This window comes from Epinephelus lanceolatus, chromosome 10 (genome assembly GCF_041903045.1).
Source record: "Epinephelus lanceolatus isolate andai-2023 chromosome 10, ASM4190304v1, whole genome shotgun sequence".
NCBI lineage: Eukaryota > Metazoa > Chordata > Actinopteri > Perciformes > Serranidae > Epinephelus > Epinephelus lanceolatus.
In genome coordinates, this window is record NC_135743.1 from 26,586,506 (window position 1) to 26,612,509 (window position 26,004).

General features: G+C 41.0%; 1 protein-coding gene across 1 annotated transcript in view; it reads right to left on the bottom strand.

Annotated features, from left to right (window-relative positions):
- The window catches only part of sntb1 (syntrophin, basic 1), a 59,647-nt gene that overhangs the window by 11,111 nt on the left and 22,532 nt on the right, over nucleotides 1-26,004 (bottom strand). Inside the window, exons 3-6 of the mRNA XM_033641343.2 lie at nucleotides 16,366-16,483; nucleotides 16,124-16,213; nucleotides 13,008-13,144; nucleotides 10,497-10,693 (exon numbers count right to left, since the gene is read on the bottom strand). Coding sequence (XP_033497234.1) covers nucleotides 10,497-10,693; nucleotides 13,008-13,144; nucleotides 16,124-16,213; nucleotides 16,366-16,483 — 542 coding nt within the window. The remainder of the gene's footprint in view (nucleotides 1-10,496; nucleotides 10,694-13,007; nucleotides 13,145-16,123; nucleotides 16,214-16,365; nucleotides 16,484-26,004) is intronic.

Here is a 26,004-nt window from a genome sequence, read left to right on the forward strand (position 1 = left end):
GCCAGCCATATTACAAGTTTACTGTACTACATTTTCCTTCCACTGTAGAAAATACTTAAATCATCGATTTATTACAAATTACTGTAATTATGATGACACTCTTATGCCCCTGCAGCTCAGAAGGAATTTTCTCTCACAGTTGCAAGTTTATTAGGTTCACTGAGGTAAAACTAATGATAAAACAACACATCTGTTCTTCATAAACGGTATAATGTTTATTACAATAATGTAGAATGTAACGTTCACATTATAATGTTATGGTGATATAATGTTTATAAAGTTGTTAAACTAAGTTAATTCAACTTTTTTAGTGATATGTGCAATAGCAAATTACTGTTTTACTAAGAGGTATTTCTAATATCTCTTCCTCCCCATTTGTATCAGTGAGACTAAATATTAGAGACACCTCTTGCACAGCATTAGTTTTAGCGTGGTGAACTCAATAAACTGACACCTGAGTGTAGATTCAGGTTCTTCTTATTAAAATGTACAGTTCTGTCTTGTTGTCAAATTCCCACTCCGTTCTAACTCATGTGTCCCGTGTCTTTTACAACACAATTTACCACATTTCAGTGACAGACTTCTCCCTTCACGTGGAGACCGAGCCGCTGAAGGCTCAGTTAAATGTATCTGTTCCACATTCTCATCGCTTTCTTCCCCACTCTCTCCCCTCTCTCCACACAGCATGCGTCCAGCTGAAAGAGTATGCTATCTTTATTTGCTCTCCCAATTTACGCATCACTTTCTTCTGCTTTAATGACAAACCTGTCGCGTCTCCACACAGTGTGATCTTGCCGCATTTAGTCTTATTTTTCAGTGCCTTGACAGCAGAGTTCCCCCCCTGCATGCTGAAAACTTCATTTACAGAATAAGCTCCTCTCTCTTGACGACATCTGATCTATCGAGCGGCGTGTTTGTGCTACAAAATGAGACGGTGAGCGAGAAGAGAGTTGTTATCTTTCCTTCCTTTCTTATTGTTTGCTGACAGCCTGAGCAGGTTGTGTGTGTATCGCATGTACAGGGAGGGATGTGTGTATTTGCACATGTTTACATATGACAATAGAAGCGTATGTGTAATGCCTCTAAGCTAGTGAGGAGGAGGAGTATATTTTCTGCCTTGCAGATATAAGAGAGACAAGGAGATGCATATACGAGTGTATCTTCTCTCTGAGGGCTGTAGAATATCTGTGCATGTGTGTTTACATATATGTATGCTCTCTGTGGCCTGCGTTGGGTTCTTTTGTCCAACTGTCAACAGGCCGATCCTCTGACTACTTAACCGCGTTGTCAGTCAAACCACACTAATCATCCTATACACACCTAAATCCCTTCCTCGTTCGGCTCTTTAGCGAAAGGCGATTATGAAGCCAAGGTTGGCAAATATGTACACAGTAACACACACATACACACACCAGATTGGTCAAAGGCAAATAATTCTTGTGAGTTTAATTCACCCTGCGGGAGTAGCAGATGGATGGACTGTACTGCACGATAATGTAATCAAGTCCCAGAAAGGCACGCTGAATTGATTCTGATTTTCTGTTATCGTATAGATTGTTTGGCATCTCCTGTTTAGCACATTTTAACCCCAAATGGAAACCTTACATAATTTTCTATACAAAAAATAATTAAAAGTACTGTCACTCTGAAATAACTCATTCACAATCACAAACACTGCGACAAAGGTGGGTCATATTATTCTGACTGCTAATTAGCAGCAGCTGCGAGCTGTAAAATAAAGGTGCAATTAGTACTTTAATATGGAAGTTTACAAAGCAACAAGAGACCATCAGCATAGAGTCAGAGCCAAAATTACAGGTCCACTGATTAAACTGCAGATTTATTCATAATGTCAACTGATGGCGAAGACAGTTGCATAAATAATAAGTGGAGCAAAGCTTCAATTCAGGCAGAGCAGTGAAGTCATCAGCTGCTCGACTACCAGCTGACTAACATCCAATCATATTCATGCTAGGAGATCTGGATCAATACATCGATTTAGTGATCAACAATCCACTATCATCTATGCAAAATGCAAATATCTATCCATATCATCGTCTTTTGATTAAGCCTTTATTTTGAAGTTCTCCGTCACCATCAAACAGCACCAGGCGGATGATGGGAAACAGCCAAGAGAAAGATGATGAGGATGATGTTATTTACTTGGGACTAATCAGCAGTTTGGAAATATTTCAGGGAAAATATGGGACAAAGCATAGGCCACACATAAACAATGCTGTTACGAGATAAAACACAACATACCTGCCTGGCTGGGCATCTCACTCAGCTAACTTCTTGCGGTGTAAACGTGCTAAAGCTAATAATGGGATTGCACCCTCCGGGCTGGGAGTGAGCTACTGCCCCAAGTGAGGGAGTTCAAGTATCTTAGGTCTTGTTCAAGAATGGTAGAATGGAGCATGAGATAGATTGGCAGTTTGGCGCAGCATCTGCAGTGGTGCAGGAACATCATGGTGAAGAGAGAGTTGAGCCAGAAGGCGAAGCTTTCCATTTACTGGTCCATCTACGTCCCAACCCTCACCTATGGTCATGACCTCTGGGTACAGACCAAAAGAATGAGGTCATGGATACAAGCGGCCGAAATGAGTTTCCTCTGAAGGGTGGCTGGGCTCAGCCTTAGAGATAGGGTAAGGAGCTCAGACATCCAGAGGGAGCTCGGAGTAGATCCGCTGCTCCTTTGCGTTGAAAGGGGTCAGTTGAGGTGGTTCGGGCATCTGATCAGGATGCCTCCTGTTAGAGGTGTTCAGGGCATGTCCCACTGGTAGGAGGCCCCAGGGCAGACCCAGAATATGCTGGAGGGATTACACATCGCGCCGGGCCTGGGAAGACCTCAGAGTCCCCCAGAAAGAGCTGGAAAGCGTTAATAGGGAGAGGGATGTCTGAATTGCTTTGCTTGGCCTGCTGCCCCCGTGAACCGACTTTGGATAAGCGGTTGAAAATGGATGGATGGATGGATGGATGGATGGGTCACTAGCAAAACGCAATAGTTTTGTCAATGACATTATACATGTTTTGTGGCTGTTGGGAGAAGTTTGCCTTCAGGGCTTTAAGCCAGATGCACAGCTCTTTCATTTTTATTCTGATATATTGTGCATATTCTTTAATTATATTATTTGATATTTTTTATTTAAACTATATTCTATTCTATATTTATATTTCTTGATTTTTTACAACCCTTGCTTTTATTTTTAGTTTCATTTTCTCTCACTATGTTTATGTTATGCACCAATACCCCCAAGCAAATTCCTTGTATGTGAAAGCCTACTTGGCAACACACCGGATTGTGATTTCAATTGTGGTCCATACATCTGTTTGTTGAGGGGGGATTAAAGGCCGGGGTGTACTTGATCAGAGCTGGTTGTTTGACTGTCCTACCACGTCTGAAATCAAAAGCACTTGTATCTGTTACACTCCAAGGCAGAGCGAAAAGCTGGTCTAGTACAGTGCTTGAGTAAATGTATTTAGCTACATTCCACCACTGAATGTAACAGACAGTATTCTACATAATCTTTGAAAGCATTACCACAGAAGCAATGTTGGCTCCAAAAGACACTAATCAGGTGAGCTGTTGGCACCTTCAGTGGAAAGTGTTAGTGTGGGTTTTAGACTCTTTTTGTGTGTGTCAGGACAGGAGCAGGATAATAACAGTAATTTCCTCCCTCCTTATCAACTGTGAAACACACTAAAACAACAGAGGTGTGTTGATTACAACATCAAGAAGTAATGCTGATAAGGAGGACACTGTGAATCAAATAGAAAAACGAGGCACACATGCAGTCAAATATACGGTGTAATATCCCCAGAACCCTGAAGACATCCCATTCATGATGAAAAATGGGCCTCATAACGTGTAATATTATTCTAATGATGTATAAACAATCTGGCAGGACAAACGTCTCCCTAATGGCATAACAGAGTTGTAAATGGGGCAAAGAGAGCCGACTCATTGTCGTGTTCAGGAGTGAAAATTAGACGTGAAATTCTACTCTTCCACCTGAGAGCCTTGATCCATGGGGCACGAAGGGTTTCCCACCAGAATGCACAAGCACATACGCAACAGCACACACACACACACACACACACACAAATATACACACACAGAGGGGCTTTTCAGGCTGCAACAAAAGCCCTTCTTTCTGCCTGACGGTGAGTGGAAAAGACAGAAGGAGGGGCAGAGTGATAACACTGAATGAATGAGGGAAAGAGAGAGGCAGCGAGAGCGGAGGGAGACACTAACTCCGTTACCATGACGACAAGCGCTAACGCTAAAAGGTTATTACGGTACAGAATCTCTGTCATTAGTTTTAAACTAACAGCAAGTACGGTACTTTATATCTTCAACCTACATCCCACTGCGCTGAATGTCCGAGTGTCACAGCAGGTTACTAGGTTAATTTCCCACAACCACTGAGGTAAAAGTGCTTTTTTAAGTGCTCCGAATCATTAAGCTGTTTACCTGTTCATTAAGGAGACCCAGTCGCCCTCCAAGACAATTTTACAGCTGTCACCTTTGACAACAACATTAATGAGAAGGCTGTGGGTGTGCAGCAGGACGGAGACGTGGGATTACTGACTTTAAATAGATAAATCTGAAGCTGGTCATAAAATGACGTAATGAATCTCTGAAAAGTGAGAACTTTATTCTTGACCTTGGCCACAGCAGCTGGGAAAACATAAGGTTCATTCAGTAGCTGTTCTGGGGTTTTGGAGCAGCCGTAGCTCATCAGAAAGACTGCTACTGTGCACATAACACCTGTGACGAGACAAATTACTAGTGGTTTTCATGCTTTGATTTTTACAGATTGAACAAGAAAGACTTACCATGTTAATTAGCAAACTTTAAAGGTGATGGAAGGCAGATTTTGTTAAATCTGGACAGAGCCAGGCAAGCTGTTTCCAGTATGGCAAGGCTTTTTAACAATTAATCAAAGGGGCTGACTGGTAGCAATTTAGTTTTCACTGGTGGAAATGACAAAAACATGCCAGGATCGAATTTTTGACTAGTTAATATTAGTTTAAGGATGTTTTCAATCCTGTAGTTTGGTTCATTGTGTCTGGACCGAGGGCACAAATGATTCAATCTTGCAGTTACTAGTGGTGCGGTTCCTGTACCTGAGTAAACACACAGTCATAGTGACTGACAGGTAAATGTTTAATGGAAACTTTTGGCAGTTTTCATTTTGCACCATCAGAACACATGGGGAAATCAAATTCCACTGACTGTCAGAAGCTAATGAAGCATTTCAACAATTCTATTGTGTATATGTATGTTCTTTGGTGTCATAAAGAGCTCACGAAGAAATGACTGATTATGAATATTCTTAGTATTATTACACTGCAATTCAAGTGCATGTAATTCAGGACTTATTAGCCTACTGTCAGATCACTGACACACACTTTTTAATGGACTCAAAGCTCCAGTGTGTAGGATTCAGGGGCATCTGTTGGTAGAAATGGTATATAATATTCATACCTATGTTTTTATTAGTGTATATCACCTGAAATTTAAGATTCATTGTGTTTTTGTTACCTCAGAATGGACTGTGTATATCTACACAGGAAGTGGGTCCTCTCCCATGTTGTTTCAACAGTAGCCTAGACCAGACAAACCAAACGCTGGCTCAAGGTAGGGCCATTCACGTTTTTGCGTCCACCACCGCAGTTCTCCTACATGCCTGGCACACGGGTGAAGTTTCAGTTCCAATACCTTACCACTAGATGCCATTAAATCCTACACACTAGACCTTTAATGAACTGACAAAAAACACAAGAGTTGGATACAAGCGCAGTAGTTTTAACAGCTTTTGACCATCAACCAGGGAAAATACATTCACTGATGTGCATACATGTTACCACGGTTGCCAAATACATATGTAGGCTATATACATACATATACAGATCAATTTTAAGATCACGCACAGATTTCAAGATCAGGTTCGTTGCTTTCAGACCACAAATGAAATGCACCTGAGTCCACTTGGGACTTACAGAGACCCACCTTTTCAAGAGGTCTCAGTTCACAGGGTTAGATTGACAGCTTTCACACCACCCTAAGCAAACCGTATTATTTGGCAAAACGCTCCAGGGTTAAATTAAAAAGGACCAAACAGCTCAGATGTAAAAGCACTCTAATATATCTGTAAAACAATTTTTACATGTTTCACCTGTAGAAATTACATCTTGACTAGTCAAGAATGATTTACAGATATCTTTAATTATCGATATCTGTAATTCCCCTTTCACTTGTAATTTAACGACTGCCGATATCTACAACTTAATTTCCACATGCTGAAAAAGGACTGGGATTAATGGTTATTTGCCATGTCAGAAATCAGCAATTGCTTTTCTGCAATGTCCAACATATCGACGAACCATTTATAATATGATATGTGGGTGTCATATAATTAAAGTACTACAAAGCCATTGGTCAACTTTCAAATTACCAGTCATTTTGGATATATATGTACATCACTGAAGATATCTTTATATTAGATTTTAAAAGGATCTGCCATTTTTCCAGTCTTTATGGAAAGCTAAGGTAAGCCAATGTAAATAACAGATGGCTGTAACTTTATATTTAGCACACAAACAAGGAGGTATCATCCTCTCATCTAACTCTCATCTAAGCAAATTAAAGTGTATTTCCAAAAATCTCTAACCATTTCTTTAAAGTGCTCAAAAGACTTACAATCTGCAATTCCATCACAGCTGGGCAAACTCCATCTGCTAGATCTATTTATATGAAACACTGCACAGTTCTTGTCAGATTATTGATTCTTGATAGGTTGATTAAGACTCCACCGAAGCGAGACAAGCAACAGAAAACAGGGAGGGCAGATATGCCATAGACAAAAGCAGGGTTTAAACCTTGGGACTACCTGATAGGCAGTGCCTTATCCTGCTAATTGCTGAAAATGTCAATATAACCTCTGAAAAGTTTAAGTCACCTTGGACATAATAATAACAGAAATGACTGCAGGCCAAGTGCCTGTGAAATTTGATTTCGGAGCTGAACAAATTACTTTCCCCTTTAAAGTCCCTCTAAGAATGGCCTGCTGCCCGTCGAGTGATTGAGAGTTAATCTATCTTCAGAGTAAATCTTTATCACAAGCCTTGACAGTGAATAAACCATCACAATGATTTATCAGAATGTAACACAGATGAAAAGATGACAAGGTCAGCGCGACGACTCCTCAGGTGGCAACTGCTGAAAAATGAGTGAATGCACTTTGTATGCATTATCACACTCCTTCTCGGGGGAAGTGTAAATTACTTTTCTACTTCCATAACAAGAAACCGAGGGCTTGGTGCGAACATCAATCTGTTTCAGGAAAGTTATGGGATCCATTTCAGACAGAAATTCAATGGTCAGTAATAAAGATTCAAAACCATTCTCATCCTTCCTTCATTCTTTTGGCCTGTGTCACAGACCTGTATCTTAAAGCAGTATTCCACTAGGTACAGTCAAAGCAAACACATATTGTCAGCCATTGTAGTGGTATGATTAGGGATGGTGATGTCGGTCTCTCGGCTCACCCCTTTGAAAAACTGAAACTGAAAAATCTTAAAAGCTATTGAGTATATTATCATAACATTTTGTAGCCTGCAGACATTCATAGTCCCCAGAGGATACGTTCTGACTTCTAGTGCCATCATGAGGTCGTCTTTTAGTTTCGAGTGATGTTTGAACAACTGTAGGATGAATAACTATTTAGTTTATTACAGACATCTACGTCTTTATCAGGATGAATTGCATTCACTTTGGTGAACCCCCAACTGTTTATCTACTGTAACTGTCGTAAAAGCCAGAATTTCAACAGGTACAATACTTTAGTTTATTACACTATACCTACAAAACTAATGACATTAACATCAGCCTCAGCCTCACTTTGTGTTTAGTGCTAAAGAGCAAATGTTAGCGTGCTAACACCCTAAACTCAGATGGTGAAAATGGTAAACATTAGGCCTAGAGCTGATAAACATTAGCATGTTAGCACTGTCATGTCAGCATGGCAACATGCTGGTGTTAACATTTAGCTTAAAGCACCACCAGGCTTAAGTACAGTCTCACAGAGCTGCTAGCAGCTTAGTATTGTTATTATTAACAACTGTTATGATTACCACCAGATCAAATGACTACATGTATATGAATGGTGTCACTTGTAGTGACCTTCAGGGGTTCATGGTAGTGATACTTTACTTGTGTCCCACAGGCCACATCTGGGGCCCATCATAGGGTGCCAGCTGGCCTGCTGACCATTTTCTAATTAACAATAAAAAATAAATTGATTCAACCTAGGAAATTTTTTGTACTTTGAATGGAAATAAGGTGCAAAAGTGCATTTTTTTTAAAAAAGTACCCCCTGACAGAGGTCTCGGCTAATTATTTATATATCATTTGTAAGCTAACGTTACCTACTTTGCTAAAAAGTAAGTGTTACGGAGAAATCAATGTCCAATATATCTTAATACCTCAATTGCTGATTAGGTGGACATGATGACCCTTAATACACATAATGTTATTCCTCCCTACAACAGTAAATACCTTTTCCCTGACCTGATATAATGTGCACTGCACATGTAAGCAGTTTAGATGATCGGTTTTGTCCAGTCCTTTTATTTTAATGCATTTAACCTTAATTGTCTTTGTTTTTGTTGAAGGGCAGTGGTGGCTGGTTTTGAGCCATGACTCCGTCTATTCAGGCACCTACTAACACAGCAAGACGACTTTTTAAGACTCCTATGAAGCCTACAGCCCTGTGGTGGCAAGTCGTGTTTTGCCTCCAGCTGACATCATTGTGATGTTGGCTTTAAAAGGGTCTATTGTTTAGCGTGTAACTTTCTGGTTCTCATCAATGATGTTTTCTGACACAGCAAGTGATGTTTTTGGCAAAAAGATCTACAGACCCTCTTTACCCTACCTGCCCAGAACCAAAAGTTAGCAATGTTAGTGTAGCTCTTTAGCATCTATATGCTAACGCAGTATAACAGCTGAGGCGATGCGAAGTCACGGCATATAATAGTACATCATTTACCAGCTAAAACTGCAGATATTTCCCTCAGGTGTTGGTGGGCAGAAAACAGTATTAAATGAGAATGAATATTGAACATTACATATTACATTCATCAGGTGGCCAGACACACAACTCCAAATTAATGCTTATGTTGCACTATATCTGCTCCCCTAAGCAACCAAAACCAGTTAATGCAGGTTTTAAAGGCCCTACACACCCTCACAGGTGTTTTAACTTATCCCAGCTGGTCAGACCTCTGCTCACGTTGAATATGGGAAGAGAATTAAACCTGGTCACTGGACTCCAATAAGAATGGTAAAGATGTAATATTCACAAAGCAACAGGAGAATGAGGAAGATGTTAATCAAGTGCGGTCTGCACAGCCCACACACTCCTGTGAAGAGCTATAATCATCCAAAATAAGTGAAATCACCTGTGTGGGTGTACGACTGGTGTGCAGGGCCCTTCACTTTATCTGTTGACTTCAGCTACAGCGCATCAATACTGAGCAGCTTGTTTTGGTCTAGACAGCGTTTTGTTATGGGATTAAATAAGGCGTCCTTTTAACATTCACATTTCCTTGCTAACTACCATGACACACAAAATGTGATCGTTATCAAACATCTTGGGGCTGTTATATTAAAACTGAGCTCCACAAGCTTAAATGCAGCCTTGTTATGCCAATCACAGCATCACATTTACACCTGGATCGGTGGGCGAAGACACGATTTAGGAGAGTTTAAGAGACGCTGACAACAAGGATGTTGTGTACCGTTTGCTGCTATCGTCTGCTGCTAGAAGCACCCTGTTTCGTATGAGTGGAGTCTGAAGTGAAACTTAAATTGGCACGGTGTTATCATAAAGTAGATGGAGAGAGGAGGGGGACCCAGGGGACATGTTTAGTTCCCAGGACATTTTGTGCTTGGAGAGAGGGGGAGGCCTTGAAGGAGCGAAAGAGAGTATTCTGTTGGAATTCCCTGGACGGCCTAAACCCAATGCCAAATAGCACACAAGCACACACACACACACACACACACACACACACACACTAGAATAGCATTCCTTTCTATAAATAGCAAGTGCTTTGTCCACATCTTCCATATGGCTGTCAAATTATATCACAAACTCTCTCCTATCTCAGTGTACGAGTGGATGTGGGAGTCTGTGTGTGTGTGTGTGTGTGTGTGTGTATAGATTTTGCTTTCTGCACTGGATTTAGACTATATTTTAGGCTTCCAACACCTCAGGCAGTACTTACCCTTGCAGACAGTTAAGTCTCTGTGGATATGTTTTGCTGCAGCGCGCCTGAACACGTCTGAGGATGCATCACAGAATCCAGCACAGTGACCCGAGCTGCTCACTCCATTCTATCCACAGCTGCATGTTTGTGTGTGTTACTGTCTATGTGTTAACTTTGGGTTACTAAATCTAAATGTTTATGTGTTACATATCCGTATTACTCACTCGTCGTGACTTCTTTGATCATCTCGGCTGAGGCGTGACATCCGTTGACGATGTGTCTGGTCCACAGCGACAGATCCTTGGTGGTCTCAGCCCGGAACAGGTGAGTCTCGATGCCGAGTCGTGTGCCAGTCCGTGTGGCAAAGAACAGCTCAGTGCCAGAATGTGGAGAACCCCGGTCAGGGCCAGAGTGAACCAAACTGGAACAAGACATACGCACAAAACTGTCATGTAGTGTAGAGAAGGGAGAACATATTTTTGTCTTTTTAACAAAGATGATATCACAAACACCTCGTTATTAAAAATTAAGGAAAATGTCATTAAAACACTCTGTTGTTATGGAATTTTTTTGCTCTCACTGTGGAGTTTTTTTTACTCCAGTTCATCACATCTTTCAGTTTCATAGAAACTGGTGATCAAAAGTTTTACCAAGGAGCAGCTATGTTGTTTACTGAGCCAACAAAGGCATGACACGAAAGACATATAAGAGGCTGTGCAAAAGTGACTTTAAAAGCAACAAGACTAAATGTTGCTTCAGACTCTCTGCATCCCCATGTCTGCATAGCAAGCACACAGGCTCCAGTTACAAAATCTCTCCCTCCACCCTCCAGTCCAGTTGGTGGCGCAAATATGTCTAGCTGGTTTGCCAAGACGTACATGATAACAAAATGGATGCTTGTTTTGAGGAAAGGCTGTGTAAGGAGATCAGCTGCTACCCACATCTATATAACTTGTCTTCAAAGGAATATAAAGACAACAAAATGGCGTTGAACTCATGGCGACCGATAGGAATGACAGACCCTCAGTTGACCCTTCACTAAGCCCCACCCTCTTTGGGATACTCAGCCCAGCTGTCAGAGATAGTATGGTGCCAACTGTCACTAACAACACTCCCTGAAGAAATATTATCTAACTTTTGAAAAAACAAAGAAGTTATTTTAGAGAGAAGCAGACAGAAACATCTACAGTATGCACCAGAAGGAAATATCCAGGATGTTAAAGTGAATCAGCAGCGAAAAAACAGGTTAAAAAGATGATAGAAGGAGAGAAGCTAAAGCCTTTAGATCACAGTGTAAAAGTCAACTATCACATCACCTGGAGATTAATAGAAGTAAGGAGCAACCAATGACTGTAGAAGCAACACTGTTACTGTAAAGTAGTCTTTATTCACGCTCCGCAAAAGCAGCACCGAGAGTATACATTAAGTATACCTTCAGTACCAACTAGGGCTGCCCCCTATAACGAAACGTTGGTCTACCAGAATGGTCATCAGTCGGCAAGATTTCATTGGTCGCTTAGTTGCAGAAAACAAAAAAACAAACTGTGTGTGCACCTTGTCAAAAATAAATCAAAACCTATATGACTGAACCATGTCGGAATTTAATTTGAAAGGACAGACACAGGAAGTGGCCACACTCAGCAATCAGACAGGAGTCATATTAATTTACAGGGCTGGTACCTGCGGTTATTACACAGGCTAGTTAATAATACGTCGGTTAGGAAATCCAAAGTGTGGGATCATTTTGAGAAGGTGAAGGATGAACCCAAGGTGATGTGTAAACTCATCTTCATTCGTCGACTACAAACATGACGCATCATCTGAAACATGTCAGTAGCTACATGCCCATTAGCCACTTAGCACAATCATTACTGCTTTGCCGAAAGTGTCACTAACAGGCAGCTCGCTCAGCCTGTGATGTGCACTTGTAGATAAGATATAGGCCTATATTAATGAAGGTTCATTAGTTCGGTTTTGTATTTCTCTGTAATGTAGCACAGTGTTAAGAATGTTACTGATACTATTCTTTCTCACATCTTGAACTCGAACCATTGTGTTGCCCCGCCCAAAATATATAATTTAGTAATTTAATTAATATTGTAAATATGCAGGTGACTAGTCGACGAATGGCCCTAAATGACGGCTGTTGGTTGACTAGGAAAAATTCTTAGTTGGGGACAGCCCTAGCACCAAGTGTAGCATAGAAGTGCTAACTTAGTCATGTAACATTCAACATATATCTCTTTCCACCCTCTCTGGGTTTAACCATGACGAGACAAAACCAGCCTGATTAATAATAACTTTGGTGATACCTTTATTATCATCTATTGGCACCAATACATTTTTTTGCTTAACTTGGTGAAACTGGTTTCCAACCAATTTACATGTTAACATGTTAACATGCTGACATTAGCATTTACTAAAAGCATCTCTGTGGATAAGTACAGCCTCAAAGAGCTGTAAGCCACCGGCATGTTAACATGCTCTGCAACTAAATTACAATAAATCCAATTAGCTAAAAGTGGCTAAAAATAGACTTGAGTTGTATCACAAGCTCAGCCTATTTCTTGTAATTGTATTCTAAGAATACCACTTTTTTATTTATTTATTTATTTATTTTTTACAGGTATCAAATATTATATATTGGTTTTAAAATCGTAAGCATATACTACGGTGACAACACATGTTTTATACTGTGTTGTTTGTGTTGTCTGTGCATTGGGTGGTGGACCTACCGTGTTGCTAAAAGTGGATATGTGTGTGCAGGGCTCTGCCAGGCCTCCTTGCCTCGTGGTAGACTCTCATACAGCAGTAGGTCTTTCTCCGTCACCACCACCAGAACCGGCTTCCAGCACTGCTTCTCACTCTCTGTCTGCAGCACAAACAGATAAACAATGAAAAAGGGAAGGATGTTTCCGTCTATCCATCTTCTACACCCAATCATCCTGTGTAAGGCCACGAGGGGGACTGATGTAAACAAACAAAAACATAAAACAAAAAAGTTGTTGGCATCCATTTTTATAATAATATCAACCAATCTTCGTGGAGCCGAAAATGATATATTAATTTAATCAATTCTACAAGGCTGCTCATGTTGAATTTGAGCAGGATTTGATGTACCTATGCCCTCTTATATTTATCACAAATACGGAAATCGTCCCCAGGTTTTTAGATGAAAGCAGGTATTTCATCAGTAATATGAATGGTTGTTTGCCAGTGAGCTGGCTTTATGGGACTAATGTTGTGTCTGAGAGAGGAATGGTGTGTTTTCTAATGTGTAAAAGACACAGCAGTGGGTGTAGACTAGTCTTCACCTCTCAACCTAACTCTTTTCATCTGACGTTCTATCTTATTTTACTTCATATTGCACCCAAAATACTGCAATTTGGGCTTTTACAAAGCTGTTTTGGTCCTTCACTATAAATTTGTGCATTCAATACGCTGTCATGTGTACCCAGTAGGGTATTAGCTAAAATAAAGGTGGCTGGTGTACAAGCACAGGTACACTCTATATGCATTTTCTTTGCTGTACACTCTCGCCCACCCATCCCGCCTAAAGAGCCAACCCCTTGCTTTCCCCTCACCACACAGATAGTTAATCTCTTAACTTTGGGCGCACATACACACACACACAAGCACACACACGCACTAACACACACACACCCTTGTATTTCATTTTACAATGCTCCATAACTATTCTCATTATGAGCGCTTATCTGCAGCCGAGCCATGGAATCCTAAGCTGCTCTTTGAAGTTCTGCCTCAGCCAATCATATCGTGGGATTTAAAGGGTCAAGGGTCAGCTTTTTAACATAATGAGAATATGTTGCTAAGTAACAGAATTGCACTGCATTTGAAGGATCAAATATTGGCAAATTCATGAGGAATAAATTAGACAGATATGGGTGTGTGTATGCAGACAGGTTGGCAAAGGTGTGTGTGTCTTTGTATGAAAGAGAGTGAAGCTTCACCTGTGTGTGCACGTGTTTGTATGGATTTCAAAGATATATGCATGTGTGTTTACAGTTGATATGCACAATGCAAAAGGATGCATGGAAACACAGGGACCTATGTGCCCGCACAGGTACTATGCTATTCCAACAGCAGAACATAGTTAGTTTGGTGTCTAGATTCCAGCCTCATCACTCCCTGCAGATTTCTTTACATGAGATATTGGGGAGTGATGATTAAATATCGCCCCCCCTCCACCCCAGCATGGCAATGCTGGGGTGGAGGTAGGGCTGAATGAGCAGGCAGCAATACTGATGCAGGGCAGCAGCGGCATTGACAAGGAAGAGGGAAAGCTGGGAAATCTTTGCAGCTTAAATAGACCACCGAATTGGAAGGGTGTGTTTTGTAGATGACATATGGAGTGAGGTATGATGTGTGTGTATGAATCAGTGCAGCTCGGGTTGACTGCCTGAACTAGCTCACAGGCATCTTTCCATTTCTATACCTTTATTGCATTAATGCATCTCTGATCTAACCTTAACCCTGTTGTTATTAAATGATCACTAAATTAAAACAAAATGCAACTGATCAATTAATAAATAAAAGGTATATCATAAGTGATGCACCTAAAAACAAGACGTGAAAATGTTGATGATAATTGTGCTAATGAGGTGTATGAAACCTTTAAAAAAATCATGCAGAAACACAACCCTGAATCACATATCTGTCATCATATTATGTTTCATAGCAAGTTCAGAGCATATTAAGCCCCCTTTCCACTGAGCAGTACTGTACGGTACAGTTCAGCTAATGGTTCAGGATGGTACCAATGGAACCGTTCTGTACCGTCCCCATTTTTGGTCCCCCCCTCTGTTGGGGTACCTAGCACACAGATCTGGTACTAAAAGGTGGAGCTGTGAACACTGCAGTCTGCTGAAACATCAATTTTGACTGGGTTATGTGAACGGCCTATATACCGATCCTCATCCAATTTGCGTCATTCCTGTGGGCTCCAGCAACACTTAACCCCTGAGCTTGCCTTAGAAGGACTAAATGCAGAAACCCACTTTTTGAAATATCCCATGGGGAAAGACTCTCACTGCAGCCTGTTCTATTTTGCTCTAAAATATTGGCATGTAACCCCAGCCTGGGAATGATAAACATAGTGCAGACCTCCATCTGTGCCATTGGTGATGAGGAAGTACAGTGAGTGCTAAACAGAGCAGTGGGTGTCAACGACCCCAATCACATTTAAGGGTGCTGTTTGCAGTGGAAACGCTAAGCAGACCTAGGGTCTAGGTACCATGTCTGAAGGGTTATTTTTGGTTCCAAAGGTACCATACCGAAAGTGTTTGGTGGAAACGGGGCTTTAGTTGTCTGGACATGGTTTTCATCATGGAGGTAGCTGATCCAGCGGCTAGACGCTAACAGTGCTAACTCCATACACAGTGCTAAAATATGGCAACAGTGCTGACAGGGCTGATGTTGTTAACCATGGGGAACCGAGGGAGCATGACTTCATTCTCTGCTCAGGATGGCATTACTACTACTACTACTACTGTAGTACAGTGGTTAGCTGCTATATTAATGCTCTAAATGTCACATACAGAACCTTTAAACACCCTGAAGATGGGAGTGTGTGTCACAATTTTTTTTTAAAAATGTCGGCACTTTTAAGGTGTAAAACTCAAACTGGTCCTCACAAAATGGAACAAGAGCACACATATACACCCACACAGTATCGTCACAAAATGGTAATAAGAGTGAAGGGATCCCATTAAAAATGTGAGAAATCTAGAGGCATGGGTGTCACACACACACACACACAGGATTGTACAGTTGGGTATTATAAAGCATTTTACACTTTCTGTCGCTCTCTCTCTCACACACACACTCCTACCTTCCCTGCTAGCCATCCCAGGTGTCGTATCTCTTTGCTGCCAGCTACCCCCGTCCTGGCTGTGTTCTGGATGACCTCTGCCAGCACCCGCTGTGGTGGGATGATCATTCAGGACATATTAGATTCAAAACAGCTCTGAGGAGCTGAATCCTGGCCACAGTATGGAATCACTGCAATATCTCATTCTAATGGTCGGCTAACGTTGATGAGAACCTTTTAAATCAATGAAATCAACGACAGACCTGTGCCAGTGAGGATGTGACAGAGTGCATGGCAGAGAACCAGGACAGGGCAGATGGTTGGTCTGGGCACCGCAGCACCACAGTGTGCCTGGCATCCGGGGAGTGCAGCTCCAGTTGTCTGGAGGAGGAGATAAGAAAAGTTAAAACAGCTTTAACCTCTGTGTTATCATTGGACGGCTTCTAAGACTTTTATGGTTCACAACCCTCGACAAAGAAATTCCATTTTGAATATTGAAAATCTATTGCTAGCCTTATCAGCAGACCCAATTGGCCTCAATCATAGACTCAGAAGACAAGTGGATGTACCCTCCCAGTTGGAGAAGTGAAGCCTTCAACCTGCGTTTTTCCTGATGGCCAGCAGGTGGCGACTCCACTGGTTGCAAAAAAAAGTCTGATTGCATACAGGTCTATGAGAAAATGACCATACTTGTCACTTCATTTAATACCTCAGTAAACATTTTGCTAATGAGTTTGTGGGCTCAACTGCTTGTTTCAAGTCCTGTCAGGGATAGAGGAATATAGCAACTTGTTTTGGGGTGTGTTCATGCGTTGTCTTAGAACTTTGACCCTTTCACAGTGTGTTTTCAGTTCATGAAAGTTAATTGTAACATTTTGGTCGCCTAATAATATCTTGTTCAGTGTTTAGCTGTAACATTCATTTTGTTCATTTTGTATATGTCACATTTTTGTTTTAAGCCTGTTTTTTTTTTTTGCTACACAAAATGAGTATTCCAGTTAATGTCACAGTTTAAGGTATACTGTGCAGGATTTTCCTAAATACCAATATAATTCCCTCTCACTTATCACTTTTGACACACTAGAAGTGTGTGGCAGTGCATTTATTTGCAGACATCTCTGTGTTTTGCTATATTTGGGGCATGTATAAGTTGCAACCTTGGTGTGTAGCCCCCAGCTAAAGGTAGCAATGAGGTAGTAGCAGCACACATCTAAGAAGAAGCTATAGCACTGAAAAATGCAAATATAACAAGGTGAAAGGCCAAGTGAGAAAAGCTTGTTGGGTTGGCTTTCACTTTCACTTATACTGGTGATCACTACAGAGAGGACGGGGATGAGGGCAATGCAAAGTTGGCCTGTTTTCTGTAGGACAGGTAGGTGCTAGCGGTTAGCTCAGATAGTTTGCTTTTTCATTACAACGTTCCTTTAATAGTACAGTAGCTTGTTGTGTAAGTGCCAATATGAAAGAGAGGACTGTTCTAATTGACAAGTCCAACATAATATAATGACAAATGCATCTTGCTAAAGCTAGCAAGTTAGTGCAAGCTGACACTTTAGCATTTCAAATGATGGAAACTAACTTTGTTAGGAGTGAGCCCTGGCTTTGCTAGAGGCCTGGTGTAGTCAGGTTGACGGTATAGGTGGGCATGCACAGCTTCCAGTGTTTACATTAGCTGGCTGATGCCGGCTTTTTGCTAATCTCACAGATTAAAATATCAATGGCAAAAAGGTCAGTTGTGAAATATGGCAAATAAATTAATTAATAGCATATTAAATGGTCCAGCATTGTGTGATCTGTAATATATGTTGCCAAGACAACTTAAATATGAACATGTAATAGGCCTATGCAGAGCAGAGTTTAGGATTTTAACAAGCAACATATTTATTTATCCAACAAAACCATATGGACTGCCTCTTCAGAGCATACACCACATCCATGGCAGTTAGCATACTGGATGTGGGGGACTGCGTCACAAATCACGTTTTCTTAGCACACTGCAGGTCTCATCATGGATCAAATTGGATAGGCTTCACCATGGCAAGCCAAACGGCAGATTGCAGGCTTGGTGACTCCTTAGATGTTATCATGGACCCCTGGTGCCTGCCCAATGAGTCCTTTCCCTACTTTGCCTTTTCTACTGATCCTCTCTGATTAGCCACTCTGTTCAATAGACTGCCTCTTCATTTAGGCATCTTATTTTTTAAGTTACTTAATTTTTTGGGCTTGGAATGCAAAGAGCATCATCATGTTTTAGGTTTTATGAATTTTTTGCGTGTTTTATTGCTGTTTAAATGTATGATATGGCTACTTAAAACATATGTCCAGTGGTTGCTCTATGTGGCCGAACTCTGGATTATTAGTGGCCATATTGCCACAAGTCTAGCGTAAACTCTGATGGTGTCCTCGGGTTCTCCACCACATCCACCCTTGCTCCTCAGCACTTCTGGCTCAAAAACTCAAAGATGCCAAAATGCCAATTTGAGGATTCAAAACGGAATTCCACAAACCAATGGGTGACGTCACCGTGGCTATGTCCTCTTCTTTCATACAGTCCATGGGCTCAATTTAATCCCATCTCACAGTTTTAGAAACCAAATGTAATCCATTTAGGTCTCAGCTTCGACACATGCTCATTTGTTTCATCCACTTGAAAATGGGCACTTGGTCAGAACAATGAAATGAAGTGCATTGAGATTTGAGTTTATTCAAGTTGTTTCAAAACACGAAACAGGCATTGCTCATGCATCCTCAGTGGGCCATATGACACAGTGCTGTCTCCCACTAAATTTCCATAGCTAATCTCTTTATATCATATGGGAGTATTTTTGGCCTTGAGAGAGATGCATCGTTAGGATGCTTCTCAATCTCATTGAATGGCTCTTTGATTGTGTGCTCACAATGAATATGAATTTTAAAGAGGTACACATTGCAGCCTTGACAGAGCATAAAGCAGTGCACTGCACACTGTAGCATCAATATGGTTTGTATTCATCTCTGTGGAGTAAAACCAGCAGTAAAAATACTCTGAATAGTGACGCTAAAGCAAAGCTAAACTGTCTGTTGTCTTTTTTTTTTTGAGAAAGACATGAAGAAGGATGCAAAGTAAGAGTGGTATCACAACTAATTTTGACACACAAACTATAAAGTGTGGCTGACTCAGAGGCTTCGAGGACAAGACATGGTAAATGACCCTTCAGCGTGTGCCTCATGCTGAGATTCAGCCATGACTTTACCACTAGCTCTGGAGCTATCTAGTATCTCTGATTGCACCACTTCACTGTCCAGGTGCTCCCAGTGGTTGAAAATAGAAACTACTCTAAAACCAGGGTGGTTTCAACTCTGCAAACATGCTTTCTTTGCAGCTTTCTTTATTCATACAGTACAGGCTGGGGACCTGGAAAAGCCCCAGTGAATGTGATGAATCTGCTCTTCCGTCAAACCCTCAGAGGTGGGAAAGACCATCTAGATCAGCTCCAGGTGTTTCTCTGGGTTAAAAATAGAAATACTGCCTGTAAAAGTCACGTTGATTAAGGACAGGCCAGGGGGAGAGCAGAGGGGGGAGGAAAGGGGAAGACTCCAGGACCAGATGTGCATTTGATAGAGGAGGCTCTTTAAGGATGGTGTTTGTTTTAGCAACAGCTCGACTCCTGTGAGTTATGCTGAACCTAGAGGAAACATTATGTGCCATTTTCCAGGCCAAGATGTGGAGTGGCTCTGGGGCTAAATTACCCTATCTCTTGCATGCATTGTGTCATGCACGCAAGAGATAGGATACAGTACATGGACTGGATGACCTGAAGATCAACTTGAATGTATAGAATTATAAGTCCTGCCTGAACGAAGATCAATCTCTCACTTGATCAAAGCGAAGCTGGTCTCACTGGATTAGCACTATATATAGCAAATATGTATTCAAGCTTGGTAGGCCTGTTTCAGCATACAGATATGATTCATGCAGTCACTTTATTGTTAATATTCATGAATGAACTCTGTCTGCACACAAGAGTGGCATGAAAGAAATGTTTAAATGGCAAAATATCCATTGCAAAAACGCATGTAACATAAGAAATGCAAGCCTATTGGAAGTCAGATATTGAATGTATGTCACAGTTGACCTTAGAGAACAAGAAAACATAGTCAGATTTCACATTTAATCCATGTAATTGTTTGTTTTGGCCCACCCTGCCTTGGCCTTCATCAAAATGATGACTTAACATGGAACAGTTGTTGCTGCACACATACAGTGGACTTCATTCAGAGCTCTTTCAGAGGTTTTTTGGGACAAGTCCAAGATAATTTTTAAGTCTTGGCAAAGCACATGTACAGTAACATTTCAAGTCCCTGAGGGCAATTCTTCATAAGCAAATTCCAACTCAGTTGCAGGTCTTTTTGGTCTCTGAATGCTAACTTTTTAAAATTACATGACTTTTAAACACTTCCCTTTTAAAGCCATATTACAGCATTGTTGCATAGCTGAGTCCTCTCAATGCATGGTGCTCATAATTTGGATTTTTAAGTTGTGTGCTCTTGTGAGCCCTGCCTGTTGCTGTGTCATTAATTTATTTACTTAACTGTCAAATCTTGTCACTTGTCTTGAAAGTTTTTGCTTTCAAGTTCAAATATTTAGGTAGTCAAGTAGAGTTAAAGGTTTTCCCAGGAATTTTTTCTTGGAGTATAATCCTCTTTTTCCAGGATTCCTGGGATTTGCAGGATTGTGCTTTTTCTCTCAAATCTTTCTTTCTATCTTTGAGGTTCAAATTATGTAACAATAATCATTTAAAATCATCTGATCCCTTGTTTTTCAGCATATCCTCTCACCAGTTTTATGTCCAAGTGCTTACATGGAAGAATTCCACGTAAGCCATCTTTACAGCTCTGACTTGAGGTTATTAGTGTGGGCAGTGGCAGGGAAGGCTATCAGGCCTGCCTAATATTAGGAAAATATGCGGCAAAATTGTTGAATATTGCAATCAATAATGATCCCTTCTGTGTGGAGTTTGCATGTTCGCTCCGGGTACTCCGGTTTCCTCCCACAGCCCAAAGACATGCAGGTTAGGTAAATCAGTGACTCTAAATTAGCCTTAGGTGTGAATGTGAGCGTGAATGGTTGTCTGTCTCTATGTGTCAGCCTTATGTTAGTCTGGTGACCTCTCTGGGTTGTACCCCGCCTCTCGCTCAGTGTCAGCTGGGATAGGCTCAAGCCCCCCTGCAACCCCTAACAGGATAAGCAGTAATGGAAAATGAATGAATGAATGAATGAATGAATGAATGAATGATTCTACTTGCAATAGGTGTGCTCAGTTCTGCCCTTCTTCTGTTTTACTATACTGATAAAATACAATAAATTGCTTGTTGAATTTAAAAAATGAAAGGGAATCATTTCAAAGCATTCTTATTGAACATACTGATCATTGAGCTGAACACAAAAAGGCACCAACTAAAAAAGTAAGATAGCTGGGCCTACATTTACTGTGCAGTTTCCTACTGATAATCTCTTTAACTCTAACACAATGCATGCATTGCACAAGTTGACACTGCAATGATAACAAAATGATATATTGTTTAGCCCCAAAGGATATCCATCCCATTCTAGCCTGTTATTTTAGCAGTGTAAGGAATGGGCAGCATTCTTGGACATTTAGCTGTAGTTTGAAGGATCATCTGCTCTTGTTGAATACTGCTCTTGCCATGGCCTTACTGCTCTGATTCAGGATGGAGGTTTGTAGGTTTGATTGAGCGACATGTTTAATAGTCTGCATAGTTTACCTGAGAAGATTTAGTCACTTCTTTCATTAAATCTTTGCCACATAGCTGAACTGTAAACCGTCATTTCAGCATGAGAAGTAATTAGAGAAGGTGTTGAGAAATACTGTGAATTGGCAGGGCTAACAGTCGGATTTCCTCTTGCCCACATGAGCGGCAGGTTTTTCAGGTAAAATATGTAATGAGATATGGAATATAAAACAGGTTGTCTGCTCTAAACCACCAGTGCTGGAGACAATTTAAGGGCTCAGTAGGATACTAAAGTAAGAGGTTGTATCATTCCGGTTAAAAGGCCATTTCCCTGCACTCGTATGGGGGTTATCATATAAAAGCACACAGGCATACACCTGACCTAGGTGAGAACTGGAGAGACAGTGTAAGTCATCCTTTCAATAATGTATCAAGGGCAGAGAGAGGTACTGTAGAAAACAGACATACTGTGAGGAACCATGCTGGTTCTGCCAGGAGTCATCTCATCCTTTTAGTAGCCAAACATGTTTTCAGTGGATATGTCAGACATTCACACCGCAGGCTTTTCAAGTATGTTGCAAGTATTGACACAGATTAATATTGAATGAAAGAATACATCATCCATTTTATGAGCTAATTCCTTCTCTCTTCACCTTTTTCTTATCTTTGCTCATCTCTGCCTTTCCCGTTCTTTCTCAATTTCTGTCAATTTTCTCCTCCACTCCTCCTCAATTCCTATTATCCACACCTCTTCATAACATTTTCGATACTCACTGTAAATGATAAAAGTGTAATCCTATCATTTTTTTTTTAATTTAATCTGTCACCAAAGCAAAGGGAAGTTTGACTCTAAGTGACATCTACAGTGTGTCCGTTACAGTTAGGTGAAAAAAATATCTTCAGAGTTAGCTTAAAAAGTGATAAATCAAGTATTCTCTTCTTTTATTACCGTCTCTTCTGATCACTGTACGTGCTCTGCCTGTCCTCATATCCATCTCTCTTGTCTGTCCTCTCAGGCTTACACACAGTTTAAACAACATCTGCTGAAATGAAGGGAGAAACCCTCAGAGGGATGCAACATTGCACTGAGTCTTGTATAAAAAGATAAGCCAGACTTTCCTGTCACTTAACATAAAGCCTCTTAAAACCATTTCAGCTCCAAACCCAAAATAAGAAAAACAAAGAGCACGTGTAGTCTTGCCTTTCAATCTTTATCTGAAGCACATCTACCTATGAACACCATGATACTGAGAAGCCTCCAACTTTTCAGCATTACAAACTGGATTTAAACTTGGGTGTTCCTCCCATTTAAACATCTAGTAAATATTTGCTGATGAGTCAAAGGGGAATGTGCCCTGGCTGTGAGGATAAGGAAGGACCTTCATAAAAAAACATGCTTGTCAAGGTAAATTTGGCCAGCTTTATCAAACCACGAAACCACTGTGCTATCTGTGGAAAGCAAAAGCTCACATTGTCACGAGATGAGTTATTGACTCCAAATCCTTGTGTAACTGGCTCAACAATAAAGTTCAAGTTGTGGCCAACAAAGTGAATGTTCAACCCTCTTGTGCTCTTAAAATGTTTAATACCTAAACCAAGACTTGTGCAGCTGTTATTTTCCCCATACAGACTATGGGCCTTCTGAATCGAGGATTGAATTTGTTTCATATGTTTAAGGGAAAATGTTTGACACTTATTCACATTTTCAGGAAAAACTATTTAACAACCGGGCAACCATTACATAAAGCCAATAGCCCCTTAAGGGGCCGTTCAGATGTAGCGTCTTTTGTGAGCACAAATCCATTAGTTTCAATGTAAACGCGCGTCAAGCGCGCTCACAATCCAAAGCGACGCTGTAGCGGTGCGCATTCAGTGCGACGCACCTGTTTTTTTGTGCGCATTCGCGGCGCACAGAGATGGAAAAATCTCAACTTTTTCAAATGCAGCAAGCGCACTGCATGTCATGTGATTGATGTGAAGAATTAACCAATCAGCTTCACGGACCTGCTTCTTCCTTTCCGTCCAACGGACTTCACAACATCCGGTGGTGTGAAAGGCAGCAAGCAATGGAGGAGTGACTGATCGTTCTTGTCCAGGGATATCCAGAGTTATATGACCTGTCTTCGTCGTACTACTTTGACTCCAGCAGAAGGAACAATGCCTGGAGAATTATCAGCTCGGAGCTTGGGATAACTGGTGAGCATGATGATACGCTATTTTTATGGCTTTGCAACTTTTTTACTCCCCCTGTGAGTGACAGGCGGTTTTGGTTGCTTAGTAACGGCAGGCGCGACAGTAGTGCAACCTCCGAAGCGCCTAGGATAAAAGGATGGAAACGGCACAGCTGGCGTTTTCCACGCGCTTTTAGACGCTACATCTGAACGGGGCCTAAGATGGGTCCTGATCTTGACACTGTGTCTTTAAGCTAGCTTTAAAGAAGCAGCTCGATATTTTGAGGAATACACTCATCTACTTTGGTCTTTCCGTTTGTATATTTTCCTTTGAAAAGTAATAAACTAAAATTAGTACCTATTCTACGTAATGATGAACCTGTAATTCGTGCTAACCAACGTGTTTTGGAAGGGTGTGGTCATGTGACAACTATACTGGCAGGAGTAAAGTAGGAAGCACCCCGAGCAGTCTTGTTAGGAGGAAGGTTGGGGTGGTGGATGAGTAACAAAACATAGAACTTTTCTCCAGGACTTTTCCCAGGAGACTGTTGTTCAGTACCACATGAATTATGGGTCATTTTAAGGTACGTCGTCACTATATTTCTTTAACTTCTTCCGTAATGTTATGCTAAGTACAGAACTTAATGTTAAGGACGTAATGTTGTTCATGGGATGCTAATTTATAGGATATGATATGAGCTGTTGTGTGTGCATTTTCATAGGAAATCATATAAACTGTTGTATGAGGATACTGTTAGTGTATAATCACTTAAAACTTAGGTTTGTTTAGTTTTCATTAACTTAGAATGAGCCCTTCAAATCTACACAGGGAACCTCCAGGGAACTTCCATGGAGCCCGCCGTGTCTACAGTGGCCCTGAATGGACCAACCAAACACTAGCTCAAGTGAGGGCCTTCTGCATTTTTACGTTGAAGTGAAGGTGACTATAGGTTCACCTACATGCTTGAAAAGGGAGGGGTGTGCAGAGAGTTTTCAGTTGGTTGCAATCTGTAAGTTCACCACTAGATGTCACTACATCCTACATATTGCTCCTTTACGGCTACAGCTGGTCACTTTTACAAAAAAAAAACTTTATATCATATTTGCTGCATCATCTCCTGCTCCTATTGCCTCTAATGGCATTCTCAAGAATTTATTGTGGCGCACAACAAACAACCAATCAGAGCAAAGGAATCTAAGGCAGCTGTCAATCATGTCAATCACTGTTCATGAACTGTGGTCAAACTGTCAAAATAGGCAGCGCTGATAAAATTTGAATCAAGATCCTGTTACTGCATTGCCTATTTCTCACCTCAAATGCTTTCAGAAACATATTTTAGTGTACTGTTTAGCTGTAAAATGCGAAAGTTAATCACCCGGCAGCCATGTCGGAAACATATGACCAAAGTACCAAGCATCGCCAACTGCCCAGACCAACTTTGTAATTTTACAGCTTAACACTAAAATGTCTGTATGTGAAGTGCGGGGAGTTGAGAGACAATTAGCATAGCTTATATAAATAATAATTGCCATGTAGCCTACTTTTCTGATAACGTTCTTACGGTAACACTCGTTGACTTCCTGCTTATCCACAGAATATTTTGTTTGTAGCACCATTGCGTTTCGGAGCATATTGTAATGAACAAAGTGTTAACCATAAACGCTCTATGCATGCTTGTAGCTTGCACAATGAGTAAGGGCCCAATGCTACAGTGTCTCCTGCAAGTATAAACAAAGCTTTAGAGGAGCATGTTTTAAAAATTTGGAGAGAGGCAGGCTAGATGTTTCCTCTTGAACCCTCTCTTTATGCTAAGCTAATCATCTCCCAGCTCTGTCTTCATGCTTACTGTAGCACACATACATGAGAGTGGTTTTGATTTTTCTGACCTAATTCTTGGCAAGAAAGCAATAAAGTCAATTTCCTAAAATGTAAAACTGTTCCTTTAAGCCCTTCAAAATGAGCTCTCTCAAAAATCATCTACTTAGTGTGAACATGGC